This window comes from Tauraco erythrolophus, chromosome 1 (genome assembly GCF_009769465.1).
Source record: "Tauraco erythrolophus isolate bTauEry1 chromosome 1, bTauEry1.pri, whole genome shotgun sequence".
Lineage (NCBI taxonomy): Eukaryota > Metazoa > Chordata > Aves > Musophagiformes > Musophagidae > Tauraco > Tauraco erythrolophus.
In genome coordinates this window covers 33,118,767-33,136,737 of record NC_141465.1, presented here as the reverse complement: position 1 = coordinate 33,136,737, position 17,971 = coordinate 33,118,767, and the positions used below count along the sequence as shown (strand labels likewise).

Below are 17,971 nucleotides of genomic sequence, written 5' to 3'. Positions count from 1 at the left end.
CATTTTCTTGTGTTGAGGTCAAGTACACATGTGCTCATACATATACTTACATTCTAGAAGAGCAGCATGTTTTTAAATTCTTTCACATATTTATTTAGAAAGACTCTCAATGCTTTTGTCTCATTTTATACAAAGGTTATGATCTTATAAATAGGAAGCAAAACTGAAATAAGAGAATTTTTTTTTTTTTTTTTTTGTACAAGTAGCTGGTTCTATTTTCTTTGGGAAAAATTCTAGCCTACTCCAAGATAAAAAATGTCTGCTATGCAGAAACTTCTCTGCAAGCTGCTCTTCATATAGGAAGCTCTTTCTATTTTTACAGAAACTTTCTTCACACAAGAAAGTGCACCATGCACACAGAGTGCTTTGCAAAGGTAATAGTGGAAGGAAGTTGAAGATCTTTCTTTTGCTGATTTTTTGTTCTCTCTACAGAGAATTTTTTCCCACCTCAGAAAAAAAGAACAGAACAAAGCATGATAAAGTTAAATATTTAAGTCCAAGCCAGTGGAAATGGAAAATACCTATCAAAGGACCGATTGTGAGAAGTCACTCTGCTGCCTTGGATCTCTCTGGTCAGATGCCACATGACAGAGAATCTGAACAGCGCTTCCAGCCTTGTCCCCTTTGAAAGGAAACAAGACAGATAGATATTTTTTTGCAGCATTTATCTCCGATTAAAGTTTTAGTGATTTTCAAACCTGTAGCAGAACAACAGTTATTGTGGTGATGACTGCTAATCTTTCCCAGATACCTTGAGAGCACTTTTCTGTTTTGCAATAGACCAAACCAAAATACCATTATATCCACGAACGCACAAACAAAACTTAACAGCCACAGTATTTGTGGGAGCAAAAAAAGGCATGCCAATACACCAAAAATGTATTTCAGGACTCCTGTGTATAAACATTTTAGTCTTGGTTTGGTGTTAGGAAGGCTTAAAAGCTGGATGACAAACAGGAAAACATTGGTATATTAGGTAGTGTTTATTACTGGTAATTTTGTTTGAAAGCTCTTAAAAGATTTCCAAACTTTTAAGTTTCAAAATTGCAAGAGCAATGGTATGAAAACAATACCAAAGACCGAAGGTGGCTATTTTAAGTTTTATTGTGCAAGGCACTTCTCACAAATATACTGTAAGTTACTAAAGAACTGTTCTGTCATTAGTCTAGGTAAGTAAAATAATTAATAACTGGCTCACTTAAAATACAGCTTACTTATTATGAGAACACAGGGTCAACATTATGTTGACATACACTTACAAGGTAATAAAGTCTTTTGCTGGAATACGACGTTTACAAAATCAACACAAAATAAAATTATTTTAGAGTCATTGGTGGAGCTGGGTCAGTTTGGAAGTACTGACAAAAACTGCAAGTTTTTAGATACTACATGATTTCGACTGAAACTAAAAAAGATCCAGCATTGACTGATAGAGCTCGTATGCAGGGATTAAGTTTAGCAGTAGTCCTATGATGAATAAATCCCAGGGAACTGTAAAGGCATGGACAGAGTCTGTCAGGCTCTTGGAAGTCAGAGGGATGATGGGAGTGAAGATTTAGAATGGAAGGGAACTGGAGGCAGTCTGGGAAGCACTGGAACAACTCTACAGTGATGAAGAGGCTTCAGTGAATACAAGACTTACTTTATCACGATCCAAAAGTGCGTGGCAGATAATATCTTCGCAGATATTTGCTGATGGTGCCAAGCAGTGCAGCCTGTAGAACAGTTCCACACAGGCAATGTGATGCTCTCGTGTCTCTTTGTTCAGCTGATTCCAGAGCACACAGGCTACTCTCTAGGCAAAAATAACAACAACAAATAATAATAATAATAATAGTAGCCATTTCTTCCCTGACTTAAAAGCTTTCCATTGCATAAATGCCTTCTATTACCAAAATGGATTTCCAAATTGTCTCAGTTGAGCAAAGAGGAAGAATTCAGGTCATACACTTAGACCTAAAGAAATGCAACTTTCTGACCCTCGTAGGACAGGTAATTCAAATGTACATGCACCGGAAGTTAAGAAAAGCATTTTTGCTTCTATTTTTTAGGTCAAAACCTCACAGATTACATGTGTGTCAGGAACAGCAACTGGAAACACAGTAATTAAGAAAATGATTTTGGAAGCAACCCTCATACCAACACTAACATCAACAAATGGTCAGGAAAAGGAAAGCATCTTTTTTTTATACATGTATACTCAAATATATTCATACTGAAAACAAGGAAGACAATGTTTTCATTGTTATTTCCTCACTAACATTTTCTCTTATCTGAAAACTTTGAGTGGTATCAAAGTTTTCTAAAGCGTAGCTTTCAAGCTAATGAAACTAAACCCTTCAAGTCAGAAATGAACTATACCTACCCCTCAAGAATGTGGGCACAAAACCAACTAGCAATTTGAAAATAACCTGCCACTTTCAAACATTCTGTTGGGAAGCACACAAAGAAGAAAGCAATTGCTTTCAAATGCTTGTGGAAGCAAAAAAATGCAGTGTGTCATTGTAACACAAACATGCTGCCCCCAAACATCCATGCAAATAACATTTGCTTTCCCACTCCATCCTTGGAGGTTCAGTGTTGTTGGGGAGTAAAAAAGAAAAAGAAAATTGACACCTGGTAGAAATCTGTTTTCTCTGAAATGATCTTTAGAACTCCAGGAGCAATGGGAGGAAGAGTGACCATCTGTAACTTTCCAAAGAAGGGGTTGTGGCCCGACACTTTGTACCGCTTCATTCTGTCTTCTATCACAAGCGCCAGTGACTGGGAATGGTTGATCACCTCCAGCAGCGTGAAGATGGATACATTCTGAACATAGCAGTCATTCACACAACAGCATATTGTCATTAAGGACTTCAGCCACAGAGGGAAGCTGGCATCACCACCTCCTCAGAAAATAAATGAAAGAAAAAGTTTTGAATAATCTCAAGGGTATGGTCATATTTTCAAGAATTCTTCAATCAAGCTCATAGGACCAAGAGACAAAAATGATTGCCCACATCCAACTGTCACGCTATCATCAAGTCACTTACTTCAGAAGGGACTTATTCAAAGCAAGTTATATTTTTTTCCATGCTTCTCCCAGCAGAAAGCTCTTGCAGGACCTCAAAACCCAAGTAACTAGTGGATTTCTGCTTTCCAGTTCATGTTTATTTACAATTAGTTTTTAGAGCTGCTGTATTCCAGCTGTAGTTGTCAAAATCAACAACAGAGGTCTGCTGATCCAAGGATGCTCTTTTGGGTAGCATTGAGGTGTATCATTTCAGAAACCATGAAGCACACAAGGAACTGATAAGGATAACATTGAGTCTAGCCATCTTTGCCTCTCCTGAGTGAATAATCAGGTAAAGTTTTATTAAGGCTTGACTGTAGACAGTCTGAAGTATGAGTTCACACCTCTGGCTTCAAAACCAAATGTTTTAACTGCTTTACTACCACAACAAAATGAACACTCTTTCTTCTCTGCATCAGAAAACTTCTGTATCACATTCATCCCAGACCTTCATTATCAGAGGTTCTCTCCTTTTGGTTTTAAACCTTACTGCATTCTCCAATGTGTGCAATTGAAAAGAATTTTGAAAATAAACTTCTATAATCCCAGGATGATATTCCAAAGAAATGCAATTACGAAAAGCAAGCCTCCTAAATTCAGCTACATTGCTGACCACACGGAAGGCACTGCAAATATGCAGAAGTGTCCATGTCAAGCAGACAGCTCACCCATGTAGATGATGGGCATATCATCACTTTGCTAAGGAAGACAGCAGAAATTTGTAGTGAGGTGAGGAAGAGAACCCAATTGTCCGGTTTCCCACCTCTCCATTCACTACAAACCTATCTTGTCAACTGGCCTTCAGGCCAATAACTGCTCCTGCTAAAGCTAATGAACTTGAATTCCCAGAACAAACAGGCTTTCCAGTCATATAAGATTATTCTTATATACTAGAATACATTGAACTCCTTTGAATTCTGAGGGTTAGGGAAAGCTGTTTCTGTTTCAGTTATGGTTTAGAGCTCCAGTTTTCCACCTACACCCATCTTCCTCTAACAAATCCTTTTTTGGTGGAGGGGACACATGACAGGGAGGGGGGGGCATATGGACTCAGGGAGATGGATTTCCTGAAAATTCTGAACCATGCCACAAGGCTCTACAGGCCAGAAGGTCTTTTCAACCCTTCAGCTACAAGTCTTGTAGTGAAAGCTTTCAAAAGAATGTGATGTTAAAAAGTTTGGTAAAAATTGTCCCTCAGCTGCAAGACACAAAACACATGCTGATGTGGGTTAGTCTTTAATTCATATGCCATTTGCCTTCAGCCCTGTCAAAAGGCATTACTACTGGCCCTGGTCACACGCTTCACAAATAGCCAAGCTCACACTGCTATTTGCATCCTCAAGTTGCCCAATAAAGGAATCTTTTCTTACCAGGAACCTGAAACAGAGAGAGATACAACTGTTCCATCTCCTCCTCTGAAAGATAGACTGGGAATGTGGTACAATCCAACAAAAGGTGACAAGCTGCAGCGAAAGCTTCCTTGCAGTCACCTCTAAGCGGTCCCAAGACAAGCATCACTTGTTCCACGTCCCACTCTTCTTCCTCTTTCTCCTTTTTATTACCAGAGTTGCGGTCAGAAGGAAGAAGATTAGAACTCTTGTTCTTGAATGGTGACGCTCGAACTGAGAACAAGTCTGAAAGCATTTGTTTAAACTGAGGTACAGTGATTTGCTTTGCATCCCATGGGCTCTTCTTTTTGCTAGCACTTTCAGGTAATCTATAGCCATTCTCTTTTTTGTCTTTTCCACTCAGATTCATTGCTGAGATGCTTTCATTACTTGTTTCTTGAAATTGCACCCCAAAAATGTATTTACTGGAAAACTTGGCAACCAGTTCCTGGATGCAACACAAAGTCTTCTGAATGCTCCCCCCTTTCTTCCAGACATCATCTCTCTCAAGGGTCACAGCTGGCACCCCCAAGTGCTGAGAGAGCTCTGGGGAGGAAGCACTAAGACCAATGCCACTGTCTTCTGACTTCAGGGGAGGGAATGGGGTCTCATCCTCGTCCTGCAGCACAGACTTAGTCTCCAAGGTTATGTTCACATTTTCCTTTTTCACTGGGCTCTGAAATAGGAATGTTAATGTGGTTAACGTGGCATCGCGTAGATCGTTTTAAACTATGTAGAACTGTGGCAGGCACTGAGGAACAGCAATGATAGAATGACAGAAAAAAAATCCCTACTATTTGCAATTTCCAGATACAGATTACTTTTACACAATCCTGACACAATTATTTGCAAGCAGTTTAATTCAATTGCATTTAAAACATAACAAATGTTCGTATAATCCTCCTACCTTAATTCATCAAACACCAACTGATCCATAGCTACAGACACTTAGCAAATGGAAATGTTTCCTTAAAATCAATTCACTACTAGAACAGTACTACATATGTTGAAATATTTCTAGTCAAAGGCATGTATTTGTTCTACTGCAAAACTTTGTCAGGCTGCGCTTGTGTGACTGCTTTATGTCATCTATTCCTCATTCCCTATCATGGTCTCTTGCACACAAATAATGTCACATTGTGTTAAACTAAAATGCTAATTGAAAGCCTTGCAGACCTAACCATCTGTAAAGCTGGGCTTGATTTGGCAACTTGAGTCTTTAGCAACTGCACGATGCTGTGTGCCTTTTCAAAACCATTAAGATCACATTCTTCTCAAGAGGTAGCATTATAGCTCCAGTTTCAGACAAGACTATACTCCTTCACTGTCACAAATAATTCAAACAAATCAGAACTGAATACTCAGTAAGAATAACAAGGCATCAGATAGGTCTGGAAGGGGCCAAAGAGTTTCAAAAATCTTAATTGCTGCAGTTATCATCTAGATTTCAGTTAGGAGAATTAGCATTTTAAAATAAGTTATGTCACGAACAATTTTAAACATCTAAGTAGTTGAAGAACACCTACCTCATTTCCACTTCCTGTCTCAATGTCCAAATAGGAAGGGGGCATTTGCACTTTGCTAAGCACCTTAAAACAGGTCTTTAAGGCATGAGTGAGTTCTGGTAAACTTAATACTTCCAGATTTTCCAGCAGTGACTGCACCATAAAACTGAGCATCTGTGGAAGATACTGAGTCTGCACTTCAGAGTAGAGTTCCTAAAATAAATAAGCATTGTTTAAAATAGTTATCACATATTATTATTCAGCTGTCTAGCAACACTGATCAATGATTGATAAAGTCAGTTCATGAATGGTTAAGCTGTACAAACTTGCTTCAGCGCTATTCCTTCTTTCTTCATTCCACATGATGAACACTGAATCATACCCTAAAAATCTTACGATAGTCAGTCAGCTACTAAGAGACCAAAAAGTCCCAGGAAATTTTTTACTCCAGAAGCAAAAGGTACACTTTTTCGTTCCTTTGATAGAATCACCACATTTTAAAATGCAAACAATTTTTATTGTGCTAGGCGACAGCACAGGTGTACATATATAAAGTCAGCACATAAAACTATACTTTGCAGGACATAACGTGCATATGCACAGGTATGTCAGTTTGCCTATTTTCATTTTTGCCTATTTTCATTTTGATTCACAATATGAATTCTTTGATTTTAATTTTCTTAAGACTTTGAAGCAGTTAACTTCAGTTTGCCTTACCAAAGGAATCACATCAAGAAGAAACACCAATAGTGTGCAGAGCTCTGAAATTGTAGGAGGAGTGCTAATATTTTCCAGAGGGTATCTTATCTGTGTGGATTTTTTTCTGGATTGAGAGAAACATTATTTAGTAAGCTTTTTTCCTGTCAAAATTCTTGTTACAATAAAAAAAAAGCTTCATCAAAATCAGCACAAAATACTGAACAGCTAGCTGAATTTTACTTAATAGTTAGTACTATTACTGAAGCAAAGTAAAGTGGGACTTACAATACAGCAGGATAAAAATATTCTGTCAAAACCACCTAAACTGTAGCTTGCACGTGGGACGCTAAAGTGCTTCTAATTTTCAGATTGAATGTCTATACACAATCTTACTACTTCAAGCATAATCCTCTCTCTTATATTTAGAAAGAGATACATACATAGATATCTTCATTTTTCTCAAAAAAACACTTATCCATCCAAGGAATACCTATTCACATCCCTTCCCAAACCTCTTTCTCCTTCAGCTCTCAATTAAAGTAATTTTTTTTTTTTGTTCTCAGGTTGCTAGTTTCCATCTAATTGTTTACTTCTTTGCATTCTTGAATTATTTTAGGATGCAACCTACATATCTGTTTGATTCTAACATGTATTGTGTCCATTTAAGAATTTAAATGCTTTGGTAAACTTTATTATCTTACACAGATAGCTCTTAAGTGGCATTTTTAAGAGGAACACTATTGTTTGACAACATAAACACCTGAAACAATCTTCGAAACATTTGGTCATGTAATCCCAGAGAAAATCCGTGCTTAAGGATGTGATCAACAAATTGACTGTTTTAACAATTTCCGAAGCATTTTTGTTCTCTTTGATTGCACTGTGTGAAAGGGAAAAAAAAGAAAAAAAAAAAAAGAAATAGATATCAGTGAAGATTCTAAGAGCATGAACATCACAATATCAGCTGATGTGTTCTAAAATCTTTTTTCTCCTTTCTCTACAAGCTAAAAGACATTGATAGTTTTAAATCAAGGACTAAGACATTCTGGAATAGCTCGAGTTTGAGCATCCCTCCCCCAGATGAAAGAAATCAAGCCTCGGACTTTGAAAATCAAAAGACTAAAAGTTCTGTCACCAAGTGATTCTTGGCCAATATAACTGGATTTAATCAACACCAATTATATGCAGTGTACTTCTTTTTTTTTTTCCTGCTAATCCAAGAGAAACCAAGGGTGTGTGAGGAAAAAGGAGTCCTAGAAAAATCTGGTCTTCTATATAGAAGGTCATTTTGTTAACTTAACCTTCCTTAAATTGGTTAGGTTTTAATAAGTTAGCTTAATATACATTACATAGTTTCAGTTCGTCATTGAAAACTTGTAGTCATACCTTGCAAGTATGCTGCCACTTTGATTGTAGCTAAGTTTGAGATCAGAACCAAGTGCATCTCTGCAGTAGGAATAAAAGGCTCTAAGAACTTCAAGGAACAGATCTCCAACAACCTGTGGCCCTACAATTGAAACAAAAAAGAATCCAGTAGTTGCACCACAGTGATTGCTAGGCAGCTTAGTTACAAACTTGTATAGACTTAAATTAGGCATAGCTAGACTAAAAAAAAAGCCATGATCACCCAAGTAGGAAGAAAGTGCTTATGTGGCTTCTAAAAATGTTTATTTTTCAATGAAAATAAAATTAAACATGTAGTTAAATATTTGGGTCTTTTTAAACTCTTGTTGTCCATTTTAGGAACTTTTAAAAGCGATACTTAGAAAGCCATAGCACTGGTCCTACATTACACTTAAGTCACTTCAGTAAGGCAATTATTTATAAGTGGGCACAATCACAACCGTAAATCTGCAGCTCACATGCCAAATATAATCACCATGTCTGTATCCATAAGGGAAACAAGCAGATTTCCCAATATGCATTTAACATAGCAGCCTTGATTAAATTTGGAGGGATAGAAGCTAGAAAAGTCAGGAAATGGAGGAAGTTCAAATGCCTAAATATGTAAAAAAATGCATATTTATAAACAATTTTAAGAAGAATGTATAAGTTAGGTGTGTGCTGACAATGGCCCCCAATTTTCCAGATTCAGCACTTTCTTCTTTGATCTGAATTTGTCTATAAAAGAGGTGAAGAAATAATAAGTACAATACCCTAAACATGGAACCACTAAAAAAAAGTGGTGTATAAAGCATTCCATTGAGTGCTTCCAAAAAGGATAAAAAAATGTTAAAGTGACTAAAAGCAGCAGAAAAGGTCAAAGATTCTTGTCATGTTTTAGTCTGCTAAATCCACTTCAAAAGGAAGTGAAAGTCATATTGGCTTAAGGCTCAAGAAGTTTTATTTTGTGTGCTGACTGGAACAGAAAGATTGAACTGTATGATGCAGTTCAGCTAAATAACCCTTATTTGTAGTTCAGATTAGCATTGATTATCAGCCAAATAAAACATACAATAGGGTAGTATCTGTCATCTACTTTCTAAATTAGATTAATCAAGAAATTTATAATGTAACAACCTTAGTCAACTGTCTCTTCTTCAGCATATTTTGTCAGGAAGTAAAAATGCTTTATATTAGTGGCTTTAATCACTATAGATTTTTTTAAAAACAGCTGAAAACCAGTTAAAACCAGCAGACAGAAACATTAGCACCACTGTCTTATAAACAGACTAACAACTGCTTCTACTAAGGTAGCATTCATTTGTTAGATAAGCAACACAGAACCCTCATTTTTCCTGGCAGTGCTTTGATAATTCTTTAACAGGAAATGTGCTTAAAAGGACTTTCCAGATCCATGAAAGAGGATTAGCTTACCAGATACAGAAGCCTACAAAGCCAGCTGCCACTTGAGTGTTTAGTCTCAGTACCTGAGTTTTATTCTAAGTCTACAGGCTTAGTCAATGGTAACATCTGCCCCTACCCAGGATAATACCTAGAACATCACTTTGGGATACAATCAGTCGTTAAGACTCTTATTAGCTTCTAACAAATACCAGTTAGCTACTCCATAGGCTTCTTACACCTGTCAGATACGCAGAATACAATTGCAAAAATTTATCTGTACATACATGGTTCTCAGAGAATAATATTAAATCCTAAAAATCCGTCAAGTCACTTGGGCTTCATTTTCTGATGCAAAAAGGAGAACTTGCCCTTTAAAATAAGGGCTGGCAGAGCCTCACCCTTCTGGTGCTGGCAACTTGGTATACACAACAGGACAGACATGTGACAGAGAAGAGGAGGAAACTCTTCACAGCTCAGTCATGAAGTCTCAAACTATAGCTTCCGCAGCAGTGCCAGGCTGGCACAAGCTGGCAGCACTGCTGACAGAGGCAGCCCTGCCTCCCCACACCCATAACAGGTTACTTCCAGCTGGAGCACCTGCAGGTAAGTGGTACTGCCCACTTTGGCAGCAGTTCCACCATAGGCTGACTGCCTGTGGGACTACAGCGTCTGGAAAAAACAACATGGTCACGAGAGCCTGATGCAAGCATATGGGAAGGGCTGCAAGCACAGCCAAGCACCAGAAATAAAAACCCTGGCAAGAGTAGTACTGGTGGTTTTCCAGATAGAAGCCTTCTGATAAGACAGAATAAAAGGCCTGACAGTATTTTAGAGAATAAGCTCCAAGCAATGAATTGAGCAGAATATTGAGGCTAGGGCAGAAGTGGTTCTTTTTAGCTGGCCCCTCAGATGGCAGTTCTGGGCATGGAAGAGCATTATTCTCGCTGGGATATGTCCATGCTACACAGCGAAGTGCTCTGCGGAAGAGCCAGAGATAACCTGGAGAGGGTGCTCGCTCCAGAGCAGTTCTGAACCAGGTCCACGGCACGGAGCACAGCCCCCTGCACACTACTACCCAACGCACGCATATCCAGAATCAGGAAGAGTTGTGCAGGGTGTTGTCTTGAGTCCTACTGTCAAAGACGATGAACACCAAGTTGTAACAGTCGTTAGCAGTCAGAAGTGACGAGCAACATTACCTATTTCAGGCTTGTCGAGGAGACTGATTAGGATGCGGAAGGGTTTCAAATAAGCTTGATGCTGTTCCTCTGTATCAGACTCTGGGAATTTCTGATGTAAAATTTCAATCAAGCTCTAGCGAAAAGAAAACATCAAAATGTTACACGCAGGAGAGAGGCTGCTCTTTTGTTAAGACCTGAAGTGTTTCTAAATTTAATTTTGTTTAGCACTTACTACAAATGAACTTCAATTTTCCATAGAGGGTAGACAAATCAATGACTTCTCATGTGTACTCAAGAGCTGATCTTATTCAGAGAAGCATTTTTAAATAATTCAGGTAGTACATCAACGATGCTACCCTTTGGTTTCATTAGATTCCATTTGTATTGTAAGCACACACAATATTGGGATAAATACAGCACAGGAGGCACTCAGATAGGTGAAAATAAAACCACCAAAAAAATGTTATCTTTAGGGACAGAAAGTGAAGGACAAACCAACTGGTAGAGTGAACAATTCGAGACGCAGTTTGTGCTAACATTTAAAAGGATCATAAATACATCTATACACAATGAACACCAACCTCAACCAAAAGATCTTTAGAATACTTTCCAAAGAAATAAATAGCATGGTCTTCAGAAGTTGTTGAGTCTGGAGCAAAAGTACCACCTTTAATATCAGAGCCTACAAGATGAACAGGGGCATCAGAAGAACAGAAAAACACTAACAGTACAGAGCACTACACGTGTCATTTATAAAAATATTGAAATTACACTGCATTTTTAAAGTTTGTCATTTCAACACTTTGCTTGAAACCAGCTCGTGTCCTGCTCCAGGACGGCCCACGCATGACAGTTTGAGGCATTCAGATGAGCTATACTCAACATAAATCAAAACCAAGGCCAGATCCAGACACGGGGTCAGCAAGGGCAGCCTTCAAGCAACTACATGGCTGCAGTCTTGCCCTGTCACTTTTAGCCTCCCCTTACGATGTTGAAAGGAGGCAGATGGAAAGAAGCTATAGCTCTCTTATAGCTCCTCCTTGACAATTAAGCCCACAGGGGAATTAATAGACTATTACTTCCAGAAGAGCAAGGTTAAAATAGCATCCCACTCCTTTCAGTCCACTGAACCACTTCAGAATCAACTGTGGACGGGGCCAGAAATAACTCATCAGATACCCTGTGTCTCAGGACAGTGAAATGAATTCACCCACGAAGAGAAGACCTGTTTGCCAAATGAATGCTTAATTTTATTAAACAGTTAGTTAATAAATGGCAACTAATCAACACTTTATCATCATTCGTTAACTGCTGAAAAAGCGTATTACATTTTTAAGCACTGATTTTTTTTTTTCCTCTTAGGTATTCAGAACACTGAATATCACTGTATATTGTACAGTACCTAGCAGCCATGCATATAATCGTCTATTGAGTGACATGTCTCTCCTCAACAATGTCTGTGCAGCTGCTGACAGAATATGGGCTAAATCAGTCCTGCGCAGTAAAATAGTGCATTCGTTGCAGTCCTAGGATGAAAACCAAAGACACTTTAGCTGTTTATTAGCACTAAAACAAGCCAAACTGGCAATGAGGTTTTGTTGTTTTTTTTTTCAAACTGGCAATATTAATATTTTTTTGGGGAAAAAAAAGGCAACAACCAATCAACAACATATTTTGTATACTAAAAATCTCAAGGAAGGGAATCTGACCCAATTGTGACCATTTTCATATTTAAGGTACAGAGCTACAGTTAAACTAAAAATACTAAAGACTTCATGATGTTATGCCTAAAGACTTAAAATTACTTGCTACATTCAAAATACTGACTATACTACTAGGTACGTTAGGAAACGATGGGAGACAGCTCTTGTTTCAAGTAATATTTTCTTTCCTAGTCTTTAACAGAAGTATCTTAGTGTAGTGTAGACAATTCCAAATAATGAAATCCTACTTGAAAAAAGAGCTCGGTATTTTTTCCATATGCAGTTTCTCATAGTTGAATACTTCAAGCACATTCCAAATACCACTGTGAAATCACATCTTCATTTGAAGATGTAAGAAGTCTGGGAAGCAGCAGAGTCATTCCCCTCTATTACAACTGATGGGAAACAAACTGCAAAATCTCTTCGTTGATTTTAAAGGTACAAAATTCAGACGTCTGGCAATAACAGAGGTAGGAGTCGGATTGGTTTCACAGAAGACACCTTCCTGCACAATGTGCACATGCAACAATACCAAAATAGTCCTCTTACCAAAGCTGTATAAAATGGGAAGAAGAAGAGAATCACTTCTAGAGTGTTTCTTTGCACAAGGACATTTGAATCCAATACTGATACACACAAAGACTTTATCTGTAAGAAGAAAAGAAAGCACAATGGTGTTTTACTTCATGATGACATTTAAACTACAATCACTGTGAATAATCACAAGAAGGAAAAAAAGAAGCTTGGTTACATAAGAACAATATTTTTTAAAATAAGAGGATAATTACTTGGCCATTTAACTCCTGACCCCCCCCGAAAAAGTTTTGTGGAATACCGTTAAAAGAATCGTTAATAACTATGAAATACTTGTTTTGTAACAATACAGAATGTCACAGCGTGACATCACTAGCTATCAGACAGAATGTGAAGCCTCACAAAATGCAGATGCTAGAGTACTCTAACTAGCATTACAGTTATTCCATCATTCAAGTTAACATGAATTACTACCTACTGAAGATTTCCATTTTACCAAAAAAATAAAAAGACACTAAATTTTAGAATGGTCTTCCAGAACTGCAAACACTTTCAGAAATCCAGCCCATAATCTATCCTGTATTATAGAAAAGGTAGTCTTCAACCTTGAATGGAAATTCAGAACAGGTAGAGGAAAGATGTCAGGTTTACCTTCTGACTTGAAACAGAGTCAGTCTTTTAAGGCTGTACGTAGTACGGATTACCAAAAAATGCCGAAGCTTCAGAAGACTTGCATTCTGCAGGCTAACCAAAAACTGTATGGGAGATTCTCTGCTATATTTCAGGTAAGATACTCCCATGAAGTAATCATATTAAGCAATTCCAAAGTGTGGACCTTTCAGCCTCTCCTTCTCTCTCTCCAAAATATTTTTAAGAGAGAGTTATTCTAATTTAATACAGAGAAAGCACAATCTGCTAGTATGCTGGTATTATGGTAGATGAGACTGTTCTACAGGCAGTGTAATGAACTTACTGTGAGATTATAATCGGTGCCAAGCATGTACTTCTGCTGTTTTCCAGACAGCTCTCTGTTGATATGACTGACAACAAAAAGGGAAGCAGGCAACCTGATGGATGGGCTGACCAGGACACTGCCCCAGAGTGCTCCATAGAACACTTCCTGGCCCATCAGTAAGGAGAGCTTCACTAGCAGAGCATCTGTCCTGTATGGAAGTATATTTGACACGAGAAAATAAATTTTTGTTAGTTCAGTTTTATACCATAAAAACACAGTTATACACAGGACTAGTACTGTAGTTGATATATTTTATTTAATATCCTCATCTTTGTATTATTAGTATTGGCCTTTTCACGTGAAGATGGCTGCATCTGATTTATGAAAACACTCGGTCCTTTGTCACTGCACACTTACCTAAACAAAGTTTCTGTGCATAGTTTGGAAATTTCTCCAGTAATTATTAATTATCTGCAAACATTAAGCTCTTACCAAATTACTGCAGTAGCTCTGATTGCAAAACATTTACAGTGAGAGGTGTGCAATGTTGTCCTGGTTTTGACTGGGACAGAGTTAGTTTTTCTTTTTAGCAGCTAGAAAAGCTCTGTATTTTGGTTTTAGTCTGGGATTCCTTATGAGAAGAATGTTGACAGCGCACTGATGTTTATGGTTGGTACTGAGACATGAAGAACTTTCCAGCTGCTCATGTTTTGCCAGTGTGCAGGAGCACAACAAGCTGGAGGGGGAGCACAGCTGGGACAAAAGGTCCACAACTTGCCTTATGATTCAGACTTAGACTTAAGATTGAGGGCCAAATTGGCCAATGAAATATTTCATATCATGCAATGTCATGCCCAGTATACAGATGAGGGTTGACCAGGAAGAAGTTCCTTTGCTCTTCTGGGAACTCTCTTCCAGGGGCTCGCTCTCTCAGACTCTCAGAGTTCTCTCTCTCTCTCTCTCTCTCATTCTCTTTTCATGCCTCTTGCTCGTCCAGGATTACAGTGTCAGGACTTATCTGTTTTGGAATCATTTGCCAGGATGGGACAGGAGTTGGTCACCGGGTGGAAAGCAATTATACTGTGCATCACTTGTTTGTATGTATTATTATCATTATACATAAATATATATATTATTATTTTATCTTTATTACTTTCAAGTTTATATTAAATGGTACTTATCTCAAACCACGAGTTTCCTTTCCTTTCCTTTCCCCCTTTAATCCTCTTCCCCATTCCCTAGGGGTGGGAGAAGGTGAGCGAGCAGCTGTGTGGCACTTAGTTGCCAGCTGGGCTAAACCACAACAAATGCTGAACTAGAAATAATTTAAGATGATGCTAAACTCTGAAAGCAAATTTTATTGTTCTGGAAACTGGAAGATATCCTATATATTTGTACTTACAAATCAAATTTGTAAGCCACCGAATGAACAAAAACATGAGATAAAATAACATGCTGTCAGTTACTGCACACAGGACCAGTGCTCTGAAATTAGTTTGAAGGCAAACACATTGGAGGTCCTATGACTGAAGGCACATTCTCTTTGGCAATTCTGTCCGTACTCCGGTATTTTACTACAATGTAGAAATTAAAATCTCATGTGAGGAACGTAGAAATGGGAAAAGAGGAAGAAGTCTAGCATAAAAGAAGGAACTTGCCCTCTCCCCTCCACATATCTGATGTTCTTTTCCATTTCTTTATAAAGCAGCCCTCAAGCTATTTTTTCTTTTCCATGTTGTGTATGTATGTGTGCAAACTCACACATATTTGTGTTTAAGAAGGAAATAGTGTCTAGGCTGAAGCAGGACCTAAGCTAGCACTTCTGCTACTTTCAGGAACAGCAGGGGATGTATTAGTGTTAGTCCTCAGTGTTGAAGATTCTGAAAACATTCAGTGGAGAGTCGCCCATGAAGCTGAATTTAAAACTGATCTAACACATCTTCTGACAAGATGACTTGGTCTATCTTTCTTGTACCAGAATCATTACGATGAGTAAACTACAGAAGGGTTTTCTCATGTATTTTTTATATTTAATAAAATAACATTAAATCAGTTTTAGCATAAATCTCTCACAGTGAAATACACAGTCAGTTCCTATCTGTGATCCTGTTTGTTCAAGGCAAAGAGGAAAACAATGCCATCAAGAATAGGGAAAAAAGGTATAAAATCAGCAGTCAGATCTTGGAAGTTAATTTGCAGTTCCCATTAACTCACTACTTCATATTTAGTCAGTTTCAACATAAATTCAGTCTCCCTAAAAAGGCTTCAGATAGACAGGAGATTTAGTTCCAAGGGACCCCCTTTCTCCCCCAAGTCCCCAGCAATTAGTGCTGTAGGAGAGAGAAAACTATACACCATTCCTTATAAGCCTACCTGACACAAAGCACATACTAAAATTAATGTTTCCATAGCAGATGTATAAGAGGTATATACTTGTCCATAGACCTGATGTTCTGGAATCAGCAACTGAAGCTACTCACCAAGTTGGTAACACATACAATCTACTCTTAGCCGCTCTGGCAATTGATATGAGCCTTCAATGTAATACTTGTTTTTAAAATGAGGCATTAGACATAAAAGTGTTTTGCTTATCAATTGTAATCTCTGCTGCTCAACATATCTCATGCTTTTTTATTTGTTTGGTTGGTTGGGTTTTTAGTGTACACACAGCTATTTGAGATTCAAAATGGTCAGGGAGAAGAGCCAGCACCTCCAGATTGGTAATACAAAAGGAAGTACATTACCAATGCAACATTTAGTGACACTTTGGATGAAATCTACAGTGGCTGAGCTCTTATAAGATCTTACAAAACAGTTCTGGTAAATGAAGTAAAACCAGTACAGAAATGGGTGCTGAACTGCTCTTCTCAGCACATTTCCTGATCTTGACCTTATTGTACTGAATGCCATTGTCATTACTGCCAGGAGCACCCAAGAGAGAAAATGATACTTTTTCTCCATAATAGATTTTATAAGAGTTGCCTCTTGCTCATCTTTCAGAAACTGAGGGTAAGTATCTAGTATAGAAATACCGGAAGGAATTCAGCAGCTCTCTTGTGTCACAATATCTAAATACAATTTATTGACAGAGCAGTGGTTTGGGGAGTCAGTTTAATTATTTAGGAGTTCACAGAAACTTCAAGAAATAGCTTTTACGCCTTTCTTTCAGCACATCTATTTTTAATCCTCCTTTTCCTCTTCTCTCCTCTTCTTCTCCTGAGATGAAAATAGATGAGGAAAGGGTTTTTCTACTTTAGCACTATTCATTGGATCTTTCAGGGACTCATAATTTTTCCATCCTTAGAAGCTCTTTTATCAAGCCTTCTATAAAGAAAGATGACAGAAATTTATTGAGAATTCCCCAGGAAAGCAAAATACTGTATATTGCTTTTAAATTAATACTAGTTCTCACCTGTCATAAATTTCTGATCCTTCTTCCAATCCAGGCAGAAGTCCAATTACAAAGGCTTGAAGACCGGGCAGGAGGGACTTTTGGAGAGGAAGAAAGTACTTCTCGTACAAACCAAGGAGAACAGGCCTCACTGACATTGCTGCATTTGCCAGCAGAGGAAACAAACCAGAGCTTTTTTTTTTAAAAAAAAAAAAAAAAGAAAAAAGAAAAAAAAAAATTTTAGTTAATTAAAATGGACTGTGAAATGCATATGCTTTTAAAGACAAGTTTACCTGTACAAGAATAAATCCTTGGCAAGCCATTTTGTCCCAATAATTTTAAAGATTATTTCATAAGTTTCTAATGCCTTTAAATGTACTCCACTAGGTAGTGCTGGATGCAAACACTGAGACAATCTTTTACTGATGATTAGCCGTCTTGGCAATAGAGAATACTTCAGGTTACTCTGAAGAGCCTGTGGAAGAAAGGAAATGAGAATAAATAGCTATAATGTAAAAGATGAGGTATACGATGACGACATGTCAAAGTTTTCATACTAGCACACTGAGAAGAACTAAATGCATTCAGGAGTTTCCTCTCATAAATGTATTTTGTTACATTGAAACAGCAAAATTCTGCACTTGAGTTTTCCTGTGGAATCAGTCATGAACAATCTAGAAAAGTCTGGCCTTCCTTTGCTTAGAGACTGGAAAAGGAAGTCAAGGGACAGGGTACCCTTATCTTATCTCCAGGGGAAGTAGAGAAGTAGCAAAAAG

General features: G+C 37.9%; 1 protein-coding gene across 4 annotated transcripts in view; it reads right to left on the bottom strand.

The window, feature by feature from the left end:
• DOP1B (DOP1 leucine zipper like protein B) overlaps positions 1–17,971 on the bottom strand; it is a 50,460-nt gene that overhangs the window by 18,568 nt on the left and 13,921 nt on the right. For 2 of the 4 annotated variants that reach the window (XM_086618035.1, XM_086618044.1), the window contains 15 exons: positions 17,489–17,670; positions 17,217–17,387; positions 13,823–14,012; positions 12,865–12,963; positions 12,015–12,138; positions 11,194–11,294; positions 10,631–10,745; positions 8,031–8,151; positions 7,405–7,524; positions 6,663–6,768; positions 5,967–6,158; positions 4,423–5,116; positions 2,617–2,888; positions 1,643–1,795; positions 522–622 (listed from right to left, as the gene is read on the bottom strand). In XM_086618035.1, the coding sequence (XP_086474161.1) occupies positions 522–622; positions 1,643–1,795; positions 2,617–2,888; positions 4,423–5,116; positions 5,967–6,158; positions 6,663–6,768; positions 7,405–7,524; positions 8,031–8,151; positions 10,631–10,745; positions 11,194–11,294; positions 12,015–12,138; positions 12,865–12,963; positions 13,823–14,012; positions 17,217–17,387; positions 17,489–17,670 (2,741 nt within the window). The remainder of the gene's footprint in view (positions 1–521; positions 623–1,642; positions 1,796–2,616; positions 2,889–4,422; positions 5,117–5,966; positions 6,159–6,662; positions 6,769–7,404; positions 7,525–8,030; positions 8,152–10,630; positions 10,746–11,193; positions 11,295–12,014; positions 12,139–12,864; positions 12,964–13,822; positions 14,013–17,216; positions 17,388–17,488; positions 17,671–17,971) is intronic. The other 2 variants (XM_086618053.1, XM_086618062.1) reach the window with 1 other exon arrangement.